Raw genomic sequence first — 12,780 nt, forward strand, 5'->3', positions numbered from 1 at the left:
CTTATATTCTTTAAAATAAATACCACTGATAATTTTAGTTTCAATTTGTGTTTGCAATTTTAGGAAACTTAGCATAATAGCACATTCCATGTTATCAGCCATTAGTTATCAGTTTATTAATACCTTCCTCAATATGATAGTGTTTCTGTTATCATAATCTTCTTCTTGATGGATGGATTCTTGATGGTTTCATTCCCTCAAGAGTTTTAATTTTAAAATACTTTTTTAATTATTATTATTTTCCTCAAAATGCATGTTAATAGATAGAAAAATAAGAAAACATACATGACAAGAAAATTTAAAACAAAAATTACTCATAATATCATCATACAGCAATAAACATTATAATTATTATAACTTTTAAAAACATAATACGTTGTGAACTTTTTTTGTGTTATCATCTATATTGCTTATATCAATTGAGGTAGTTACACTGTATTTTTTTATGTGAATTAATCATAATTTATCTAAGTAATTCCCTCTAGTGGGATGTTTAAGTTGTTTTATGTTTTTCCATTATAAACAGCACTTCATTAACATTCTTTCTGTACTGTTTTTGCAAACATCTTTAATTATTTCCATAACTATACTCATTGAAATTAGATTTTTAGATTAGAGGATATGAAGATATTTTACTTTTTTTATTTGCTTAATTTTGAAAAGCATATAAATGGTCTTTCTTGTTAGCTTGCCTTCTGAAAATTTCTTTTTTTTTTCCATGTGGGTTTGGTTTAGAGGTGTACCCTGCAATATTACTTCATCATCTTTCTAATAACATTGTCAATATTTGTTTCTAGAAGGATTAAAGTTGGTCCTAAAATTTTCCCTGATAAATATTACAATCAAGCATTTTTAATTTTTCTGTCACTTTCCCTGGTCTTATTTTTTCTTACCATCAAAACTTTTTCTTTAAAACTAAACTTTTTAGTTTTTCATGATAGATCATCATCATCATGTTTATGGTATTTTAACATTTTAGTAAAATTTAACAGTATTTTAGAATGTCATTAAAATATATGCATAACACCAAATAGTTTTTAATTTGGGGGCAATACATCAAGAATACCACTGCAAATTTTATAAGTGTAGATATCATATAAAGAAACTAATCAATTTCATTGGATTTGTTTTTAAAGGTATTAATTAATCTTCGCAACCCAAATTATGAAAATGGTGATTCTCTTAGTTTCAGGACTCATTTGGGTTTAATCCAAGTTCCTCTGAAAGTAAAAGACATCCCTGAATTGGTAAGTACAGGCATATAAAAATAAGTTAACATATTTTAGAAGATAGAAGTTATGGGTTGAATTGTGTTCCCCCCAAAAGATATGTTGAAATCCTAAACTCTAGTACCTGTGAATGTGACCTCATTTGGAAATAGGCTTTGCAGATGCAATCAAGTTAAGGTGATGATTATTCTAGAGTAGGGTAGGTCCTACATCCAATATGACTACTGTCCTTATAAGAAGAGGAGAAGAGATGCAGAAGAGAGAGACACTAGGAGAATGTCATATGACAGGGAAGGCAGAGATTGGAGTGGTGCTTTTATTAGCCAAGGAACACCAAAGATTGCCAGCAACACTGGAAGCTAAGAGAGAGGCAAGGAACAGATTCTCCCCTAGAGCCTTTCGGGAGAGCGTGGCCCTGTTAACACCTTGATTTTGGACTTCTAGCCTTCAGAACTATGAGAATAAATTTCTGTTGTTTAAAGTTACCCTATTAGTAGAACATAGTAAATAGCGTATAATTATTAACCACAACTTTGTTACAAAGTTAATTTTTAAGAAGTTATTTCTGAAAAATGTTAAAAGTCCCATATTAGTAGTGATTTGTGCAAAATGCTTTGGCCGTACAGAAGAGGACATGGCAGATTCTTCTCCTGGAAACGGTGGGAAGTCTTCTCAGGGGAATTTGCTACTCAAGAAGCAGGGAAAGCTGATAATGTATGAAAAAGTTCAGCATGTGTGTGAGTGGGACCAATTATATTTTCTGTCTGTCTGAGGCGACCTGGAGCTAATGTGGATTCACTCTTAGCTATTGAAAAAACAAAAACTTGTGACTAATTTTCAAGAAATTGTGACTATTCCCACTAAGAGTATTGTTAGTCTTTTTCTTCCTACAGTCATTAGAGATAATTGTCACCGCCTTCCCTGAATCACATGATCTGGAGATATAGTAATTCTGGCTCCGGGATGCATGGTTTATCTGTGACCCTGGTCTGTCTGTATGAGCATTTAACTTGGTGAGGTTCAGTGAGTCTGTAATGGATGGCCCTTAAACCTAGTTCACAATGTTATGTAGACACTATATTAACAACATTATGTAACACAATGTTATTTATCAGTGTTAAAAGGAAATTTTTTAAAACTGCAATTTATTAACTGTAAGGTGAAGTTCCCAACTAATTCCTGTTTGCTAATTCAGTCATGTGGCAGCAGATCGGGACTAGAGCTCAGTGGTGTGGTTTAATATTTATTGAGCCCCTCTGCTATGTGTCATTTAGCATTATGCTAAACGCTGGGGGTGCAAATGTGTGTAAGACAGTCCCTCTCTTCCAGGAGCTTCAGCCTAGTGGGGAGATGGACAGTAAAAAGATAATTTCAATGGATGTGATTATATGCTTTGGTAGAGGTTGATAAAAGGTAACATATGTGCATAGAGAGTTGCTTAAATCAGCCAGGAATATCAAAGAAGGTGTCCTAGAAGGTTTAACATCTTGGGTGAGTTTTGAAGGAATACTGTGATTAGGGCTCAGGTCAACTGATGTTGAGCAAAAAATAGTCCAAAGCAGTGAAATAGAAAATGGATGTTCTGTTTTGTTTATGTTCTAAACATGTCTCAGCATAAGTATAATTCTTCATTGTGATTATAGAACTTAACACTGAAATGTTTGTTGGACTTAAGTCCCTCTGTAGTATGAAGATCAAATTAGTTAAAAAATCAAACACATTATCATTAATTCTAATGATTTTGGTGAAGGAAGAATTTAAAATAAATGGATGACAATGGTTGAAAATGGAAAATAACATTAAATTTTTACCTCTTTAGTCATTAAAAAATTAACATCATGCAGTGCTTTTTAAAAGTATAGATAAAAATCAAGTTTAGTTAAAAATTGAAATATAATGCAGTTATTTGAAATCAATACAAAAATGAAATGTGTGTGCATATTAGGCTGAATAACTGTCTTGTGAGGGACATTAATAAATTACTAACTTAACTAATAATAGATAATTAGAAAGATTAAAACTAATTTCATTTTTTAAAGGAGAAGGAAGTTTGTTTTTAGCAATTAGAATAGTAACAAAACACTGAAACAAATATTAATAGAAATATTTAATTACTTAGGGAAGAAAAATAATACAAATAATACAGGGTTGTTATATATTTAAAATAACATTAAACATGATTACTTTCCCCAGACATTACTAGATAAGTAGAGGAAGTCTGGAGAATAAATCTAATTTATTCTTATTTTAGCAGAGCACTTGATTGTCTGATTTTACTTAAAAATTATTAAGTTGTTTTGGATATTTGTGGTGTTTAGTTAATTAAGAGCTGAAAAAAGTAAGTACCTACCATAGGAAGCACAGATACAGAATTATATTGATCATTTAAGACAGTGATTTTAGAAGAATAAATTGACAATTGCTGCATATACTATGTGTATATGTGTATTTCAGCAAAGATTCGAATAGTAATAGTTCTTAAAGGATAATTATCATTCCTTCCTTTAGTAATTAGCCTCGTACCTAAAAAGACAAAATCAAGAACTGTTTTTAAAAAGTTTTTTTAAACATTGGCATCACATGTATCGGTGAGAAGGTATCAAAGTAAAAGCTTTTCTTAGGTCAAAGAAATAAGGAGAAAGAAAACTACTACTAAAGGAAGGTTCTGCATTTGGAGAAATATTATGTGTGTTTTTTTTTTCTCATTATATATATATATGTATATATATATATAATTTTCCCAGTAAGTTGTTATCTTTTCTATTCATGTTTATTTCATACAAAAATAATAAATGTTAAAACAGCAATACTTGTAAAATTATAGTTGTTCCGCTTCTTAATTTTGAACTAGTATATTACTATTTAAAGGTTCAGTAATGTTTCTTTTTGTTTGTTTTAGATATTTGAATGAAGCAAAGATTTGTTTTACATTGTCATTTTTATTTAGGCTGATGTTAAAGTGAAGGTGATTTTTTAAAAATAATGTGTAGCAAAGTCTGAGATGTTTGTTAACTCTATGTGTGTTATTTTTCAGAAAGAATTCTTTGTGGAACTTGGCTTAACTACAGGACAACTGGGTATAGATGATTCTACACAAGTGCCTCCTGGTTAGTGTTTCTCCCAAATGGCATATAATTAATGATAAATGAGAGTGAGGTTAAGGTTTATCTTATCATTTCCAGATTAATCCAGTAACTCTTTTATATCTGAAAACTAAGAATGCTTTTTGCAACACCTTGGTTACTCTTAATTATTGACTAGAATCCTAGATGTTATAATTCTCAGTCAATTAGTTCTTGTCTTTTTACTTGAAGATCTTAAAAATAATTTTGAAAAGTTGCTGGACATACAAAAGTCATTTTGTTGGCAAAATCTTTATTGACAGCACTCACGTTTCCCTTTACTGGCCATCACTATTTTATTATTATTATTATTTTGCATCTCACTATTAAGCAAACATGACACTCTACCTTGAATAAACTTAGGCTTTAAAATTAGTATCTTTTAAATCTAAATCATCCTGAAAATTTCCCTAATTTTTCTCTTTTTCTCTTTTTTGTGCATAAATACAAAATATTTTTCATTAAAAAAAACAAAATTTATATTTAGCTACAATAAAAAGGAAGTAAAAATTAAATATGGGAGGCCTTTATTGTACTAGAAATAATACTATGCAGGAGTCAGGGATCTAACTGTCGTAGTTTTCCGCCTGCCACTGGCTAACTGTGTGTCTTGAACAAGTCACTTTATATCTCTGCACTTGTTTCTTCCTCTATAAAATAAGGAAGTTGGCTATTTATTGTTCTTAATAATAACAATACACATAAAAATAAACTATTGAGCATATATTATGTGTTGTGTGTGTTATCTCATTTTAACCTCTCAGCAACCTAGAAGTTATGTTTATTATACTTCTGTTCATGGCCAGCAATAGCCATATATAACTAACAAAAAGAAAAGGAACTAGTAATATACCTTAATATTTATGTTTTTCACTTTCGAAATAATCCTTAAGAATTGTTTTTAAATTATTCTAAACCTTACAATAGCCATGCTTTTTTAAAAAACCTATTTTTCCCCCCTTCGAGTACAGTTCTTTCTTCTTTGATTCACTTAGAATACAAGTATGCGTGAGACCCTGCTAAGGGCAAGGGACTTGAATATGTAGATATGACATAATCTTTGCTTTTAGGGAAGATACGGTGGAAGATAAGATTCAAACAAGAATCAGCCTGGTGTTTGCTGTAATTATGTACAAAGGCCGTTGGAGTCAAGAGTGTCCGTCTACCTGGAGGGGGTGATGATCTCTTTAGTTGGTGCACGTATTTTTGCTCTCTCTGCTTCTCAAAGCAGAACTGCTAAAATTTGGGTTGAATGACTGTTCATCCAATGAGATTGTTCTTAGTGGTATAATTCTTAGATTTTGCCCGACTTGAGAATTGCTAGGCCACAGTGTTACTTGGAAAGGAGAATAGGGTCGTATATAAGTATTGACTTACCAGGAGTTCTTCATATGTTCTGGATCTTTTGCTGGATACATGTATCACAAATACATTTTATAACTCCGTGACTTACTTTTTTCATTCTCAGTGTCTTTTGATGAACCGAAGTTTTAAAATTTTAATTTGGTCTAGTTTATGAGTCTTTTCTTGTTGATTGGTACTTTTAAAACGAACCTTTGCTTCTTTTGTATAATCTTTTTAAATGGCATTTGTGTAGTACAATTTTACCTATGTAGTATGAAGCCTTTTAAAAATTAGATTTGCTTTAATGGTAGATTAGAGTAGAAGTAGGACTTCACAAATGAAGCTGCCAACAAGTTATTTTTAATTGAGGTCTAGTTGACATACAACATTATATTATTTTCAAGTATACAACATAATGATTCAATATTCCTATATATTGAAAAATGTGTACATTCTTCATACAATAAGTCTAGTTAACATCCATCACCATACATAGTTACGGAATTTTTTTTCTTATGGGAATGTTTAAGATTTACTCTTGGCAACTCTTGAATATGTAATACAGTATCAACTATAGTTGCCATGCTGTATGCTATATCCCCAGGACTTATTTACTTAATAACAATAACTGGAAATTTGTACCTTTTGACTCCTTTCACCCATTTCACCCCTGCTTCCCACCACCACCTCTGGCAACCACCCAAGTTTTGTGTGAGTGTGTGTGTTTTTTTAGGGAAAAAATTAAAGATGAATGAACAAAAACATTTTTGTGTTTTAAGATGATCAGTTTTATTTTAACAAAGGAAAATTAGTTTATCAATTTTTTCTTCTGATTAAATGTACCTAACTCGTTTTTAATTTCTACAAACTCTAAACAACTTAAAAATGGTTTTCTACATACACATATAAATATTCTTAGAACCATTCAGCTTTAAACATAATTATTGAAAATATCGATACCAGAAAAAATATACCGTTGTCCTAAATATGGTTCATCATATTTGTATTTAATTATGTTATTTTCTTTTATCACTTTTAGAACTTTTTGAAAATGAGCATGTACGTATCGGGCATAAAGGTAAGCTTTTGATTATATTTATTATAATTTCTGAAAATGAGACAGTCCTAAGTAAATGTCTGTATCATATACTCCCAACTGAAATTTAATCTCCAAAAGCTAAAAACCTAAAAAGGAGTTATATTTAACTGCATAGATAGTATAATAGGAATCTTTGTAAAGAAGGGAAATGCATCATTTTAACTTCATCAATAAATGTCAGATAAAGAAGTATACAGATGGTTCACAAAAAAGAAAATCATAAATGCAGATACACATTCCTCAAGGATGTTAGCTTAATCCATTCAGCGGTAGAATTTCATTTTAAAATCAAAGAAGCAGGTTCTTTCTCTGATGCGCCCACACACTTCTCATTAGTGTTAATGGGAATATGTTCCTGCATCAGGAGAAAATGTAACCGTCACGCTTCCTGATGACTGTTCATAATGGTAAGACTTAATAACTGAAGCGGCTTCTAGTGTTCTGGGGAATAATTTTTCCCCATTTTTTGAAGATTTTTTTTCCTTGTCTATGTAAATTCTGTTTTATCTTTGAAATAAGAAGTAGTACAAATAAGTCTTTGTTTCAGAATGAACCTTCTATGGCAATTATATTGTCATATTCTAAACTCCATAGTTTAATTTATCAAATTCATGTTTAAAAGACTTCATCTGTATGATTTGAATTTTCATTAAACACAATTGCCCATTTAAAATGTTCATCTTTTTAAATTTTATTTCATTTTTTTGTTTCATTTGATTTGGTCATTTTCATTTAGTGTAAGAATTTTTCCCTTTTAAGAAGAAAATATAAAAAAAGAGTACTGTTAAACAAATATCAGTAGTTGACTAGTATGTCTTTTTGTTGTTGTCGGGGGGGGAGCTTTATTTCCAGACTCGATACCTGGTATTTTCACTAAAGAGAACAAAAATGAAAATGAAAGCAAAAGTATAATATATTGATTTTATAAATTTGGCTGCTTACAAATAAATTTTGGCCTTCCTAAAAGGTCATCAGATCTTTTTTGTTTTCTTTAAAGAATCCTTCTTTTCTCTTGATTTTGAGAGACAGCTAAGAAGTCACCTAATAGAATGGATATCTTACATCCTTTATAATTCTTAATCATAGTACTCATATACCATAACACTTCCAAATACTAAAATATTTATGACTTCATAGAATATACATAAGAAATTTTGGGATTCTCTAGATATGACTTTACTTGATTATAGAATCCAAAAATTATATATATGCATCACTAATTTCAGATCCATGGAGCTATAGTTAAAGCAAAGTGATCTCAAGGTACCTACATTAAAAAATTTTACAGGCAGGGTAAAAGGCGGGGGAGCTTAAGGCTTAAACCTTAGAGAGCTATAAATAGGACCATATCAAAGTGCAGAGAGTAAAAGAAGGTTGTCAAGGCATGATGTAATTATGAAAGACATAAAGATGAAATGTTAGTTTCCCAAAAGATTTTCAATGAACAATGTCAGCGTTATTTCTTAAATTATGAATTTTCTAATAAGATTTAATATACTTTGGCCAGTTCTAGCAGAACAAGATAGTGCTGCTGCTCAACAATACATCAGACAAGGAAGCCCCACAGCTCTGCGAGCGGAATTATGGGCTCTCATTTTGAATATTTCCAGTCAACCTGAGGTAAGAAGGAAAAAGGATGGGCCAAATTTGAACTATTTTTCAAATGCCGGTTATTCAAAGTAGAAATACTTTTGTTTATTAATCTAACATTTACCTCCTTTTTTGTTTTCAAAATTACTGTAGTTTTTAGTTCTAAGATTAGCATCATTTAGTTACTATACTCTTAACATAAAAGTTTTTGTTATTAATAATTAGTGTGTACTTATATACACAAAGAACAATAAGTAAAATGTTAAGAAATGGAGTCTGCCCATTTGGATTACTGAAGGCGTGTAATGGAAACAGGTGTTAGAATAGAGAGAAATTAAGACAGGCAACTCAGTGTAATTAATGAATACTTTGTCCCTACAGTTACTTTTGAAATATGTACTCTTTTATTCGTACTATTTTATATGTACTATTTTGACAGATTATGGGAGAATATTATTTTTCTAAGTATAAGAACATTTATTTTAGGAAATATAATGAATATGAAGAGAAATCATCAACAGACAATAGATTCAGTAAAGAAAAAATGTGAGACTGATTATTTTTAAATTATTTTTAGTGGGGATTTTTTCCTAAGCTCATTAATCATATGAGTCATTCATTTAAATACTTTAGTAAATAGAAAACTAATAGTTTCCTAGCCTACTTGTTAAAAACATGTGTTTTAAAATCAAATAGACCTGGTTTCAACTCCTAGTTCTCCCGACTTATTGAAATACGTCATCGAGTGAGCTCTTTAAATTTCTTCAAACTTCAATTTACCCATTCTTAAATATAGGTAATAATGCTTATATTACAGAGTGGTTGTGAGAATTAAATGAAATAATGTATATGAGTCTTTTAACACAGTGCTTGACATAAATGGTTACCATTAATGGTAGTAATAATAATTACATATTGAATATAATTATGTTACAAATTAATTATAATTTATAACAATGCAGTATTTAAAGGCAAACATCATAAAAACTACACTTCTGACCTTTGCAAATTACATATATGTGCGCGTGCATGTGCATGTATGTGTGTGTTTTTAAATCTATTGTTGGGAACAGCACTGTCAAAAATCACTTGTTTCCTTTTAGGAAGAATAAAGCTTGTGATTCATTTCAGAGCAGTTTTAAAGCAAATGATATTGCTGATCTAATGTGGGGACACTTTAGAAGTAACAGTTTACAAAATAGATTTGAGTGTGTGTTGGGCATTTTCTTTTTTTTTTTTTTTTTGTTAGTGTATCAACTCCAGTAGAAGTGTAACTGATCTAACTGTGTAAATGACCTACCATCTTCACTGAGCAGGAGCTAGATAACAAATCCTGACTCTGCAGAGAAACTAACACTGCCATTTCAAAAACAAATTTAGAATTTTTCCAGAGATATCACTCTAGAGTAAAGTAGTAATCCCAGATAATGATTGTTTATTATAATGTTTAATGGCGGTTTTTTATTCCTAAATTTTGTAACTAATAGTCATCTTAATTTTCTAAATGCAAAATGACACATCTATAAATAGAAATTCGTATTTTTAGAGAAGCAATCTTTGTTGAATAAAACTTTCCATCACTTACACTTAGTTTCAGCTGTGAAAGTGCAACCTTAACAAACGTGTGTAACAGTTCCAAAATAACTGTTGAGGGTGGTACATTAGAGAGTGAGGCAGGGGTGGGGGAATGGGGAGAGAGGGAGAATACTTCTTATCAAGAATACTTAACCGGAACTCTGGTCAATTACTTTTCAATCACTTAAAATAAGCTACACACATAAATGCAGTCATTGTTGAAGAGTTAGAGAGAGAAATGGAATATTTCCCACCCATAAAGCTATTTTTTAAAAATCTTATCTCAATAGAAGACTTTGGATATAATGCTTTAAGTTCCTAGTAGTTAATTTATTTACTATTTTTACTAAAACATTATATAACTTTGATTTTTTTTCCCTTTTTAAGAAAATAAGCAATAAGTTTAAAAGGATTACTTTTATGCAGTTTATTCCTACATATTTTTAGGTGTGTGTCAAAATATTCATATTTAGTAAACATTCATGTTTTAATTTTTTTTTTTTTGCTTAATTTCAGCTTGCTAATTAAAAGAAGTCAGAAAAATTTTTAATACTTTTTTTTCTAGGTACTTGCTTATTGGTAAAATAGCCAAGACTAATATTAACATTTAAGATTTGCTTTAGTGATTTCTAAATAAGGTTCTCCACTTTACCTAGGTCTATAATAATGCCTGACCTTGATTTTTCTGGTCAGCCCACCTCGTCTTCACAGTGTCTGTTTTTGACCTTCACTCTCCTCAACCACTTCTTTTTAGTAATTAAGTTTACAAACCTCTACCTTTACAGCTAAACACTCTAAAAAAGAAGTCTATGCTGGATGCTCTTACTTATTCTACCGAAGTCTGACAAACACCCCACTACAAGACTGTAACTGCCTTTGCCAAGGCAGCTAGGCAGCAGATATTCTTCTTTGTCCCAGACGACCCTGTCCCACAACCCTTGGTAGAGGGAATGTCTTCATAGAGAATCATACAGATTCTCTCTGGTGTGTGCTAATGGAGCCAAGCAGTGTTTGGACATGGGCAGAAACCAGGGCTAAAGTGCCTAAGAGACGGATGGAGGGAGTTGGAGGAAAACAGGAGTGAGCTAAAGCAATGAGATATTTCTCTCTCTCTGACATAGCCGCTACCAACTTGATCTTTATTCATTTTTTAACTGTTATTCATTTTTTTAACCTTCATTATAAATTCCCTGACCAACTATTAATCTGATACTTAGCAGGATGTAGTGTCAAGTCCTTCCTCCCTTTCTTCCTCTCTCTCCATTTTTATTTTCCCTTCCCTCTTTTTTTCTCTCCTTTCCAGCTTCCCTCTCTTCCTTCTATTTCTTATTCTTTATTAGATTAAATATTAGCCTAATCTTATCACTGTGTAGAGTTAATAATGTGTTATAGTATGATGGTACCATATTCTAATATAAAACAACTAACTTCTTTCATAAGCTATGTGATTGGTTTTTTTTTTTTTTTACTAGGGATGATTTAGTATGCTTAAACTTTTTATTTTATAATAATTTAGGTATTAGAAAGGCAGTATAGAGTGGTCCTGGTTTTTATATAGGTTCTGGGGTCACGTTTTCTGGGATCAAATCATACTACATTCGTGGCATGGGACAGCAAGAACTTTTTACTCTGGGCCTCAGTTTCTCAAATGTAAATGGGAATAATAATCACAACCATTTTATTTTGTAGGTACGGGATTAAATGAGTTAACTCATAATAGTGGGTAAAACAGTTCTTGATACCTAGTAATTACTTAATAAATACTGTATTTGCTATTAAAGTTAACTTGTAATCAATTTAGCAATTATTACTTCAATACCTACCAGGTGCCAGATCTCATCCTAAGTGTTAAGATAGGAATATTTATTGAGCACCTAATATTGGCCAGGCATGGAAAATGTAGCAGCAAATAAAATAAAGTCCCTATCCTCTTAGCATTTATAGTACTATTAATGATTCTTATTTATTAAAGTTTGAGGCTGATTCACACTTTATAAATGTGATTGACCTTTAATTTTTTTTGTTTGTTATATTTTAACTCTAGGATGTCTTATATTATGAGCAGCTTAAGACCAATGTGATACAACATGACCTTTTGGTGGATAGTCTAATTTATAAAGTAAGTAAAAGTGTACATAGTTTTTTTTACTTTATTAATATCATTAAACACTTATTGAAAGTCTTTAACATACAGGGCCTGCTTTATATATAATGATATATATTAACCTTGAAAAATAATTTTAAGTGATTATTTTATTTGTAAAGTTAAGGTTGACCTTCAAAATTTTCAGTCTCCATTCAATGTTATCTTCTCTCCCTTTGAAGCTCTCCTTACGATCCTTTCTTCTTTCTCCTGTGTTTCGATTAAGAGAATGATAAGCATTTCTTCTTTATCTCATGATTCTTTATAACCTACTGGTTTATTCTTTCATATTGACGTCATTTGTTATTTTTAATTTCTTTTAGTTTCTAGACATATGATTAAGCACGTCTCAAGTTTTATGATAGCAATACACTGAGTTTTTGTCTCCAGGCATCTGGTATCAAGTCGAGATGTACATGCCGTAAGCATAATACAGGACATGATTGATTCTGGGTTAATAATTAGTCTATGTAAAATACTTGGCTTTAAATTTTAGAACTTGTAAGACAGTGGAGAAAGGCATAGTATTTCAGGTCTTAGAAACGAGGGAAAGAAGATGGCACAGGAGGACCTGCAGGTTTGTCTGGGTGGAACACGACCGTGGTTGATAATGACGATCATGCATGTTTAATGACCGCTAAGTATGTCCCGTGCACTGTTCCAAACCCTTTACAAGGA

General features: G+C 31.0%; 1 protein-coding gene across 5 annotated transcripts in view; it reads left to right on the top strand.

The window, feature by feature from the left end:
• The window catches only part of TBC1D19 (TBC1 domain family member 19), a 91,936-nt gene that overhangs the window by 38,809 nt on the left and 40,347 nt on the right, over positions 1-12,780 (top strand). For all 5 annotated transcript variants that reach the window (XM_016164958.2, XM_016164961.2, XM_016164960.2 and 2 more), the window contains 5 exons: positions 1,137-1,247; positions 4,264-4,336; positions 6,735-6,773; positions 8,302-8,414; positions 12,004-12,078. In XM_016164958.2, the coding sequence (XP_016020444.1) occupies positions 1,137-1,247; positions 4,264-4,336; positions 6,735-6,773; positions 8,302-8,414; positions 12,004-12,078 (411 nt within the window). The remainder of the gene's footprint in view (positions 1-1,136; positions 1,248-4,263; positions 4,337-6,734; positions 6,774-8,301; positions 8,415-12,003; positions 12,079-12,780) is intronic.

Source organism: Rousettus aegyptiacus, unplaced genomic scaffold (assembly GCF_014176215.1).
Source record: "Rousettus aegyptiacus isolate mRouAeg1 unplaced genomic scaffold, mRouAeg1.p scaffold_m13_p_10, whole genome shotgun sequence".
NCBI classification, from domain to species: Eukaryota; Metazoa; Chordata; class Mammalia; order Chiroptera; family Pteropodidae; genus Rousettus; species Rousettus aegyptiacus.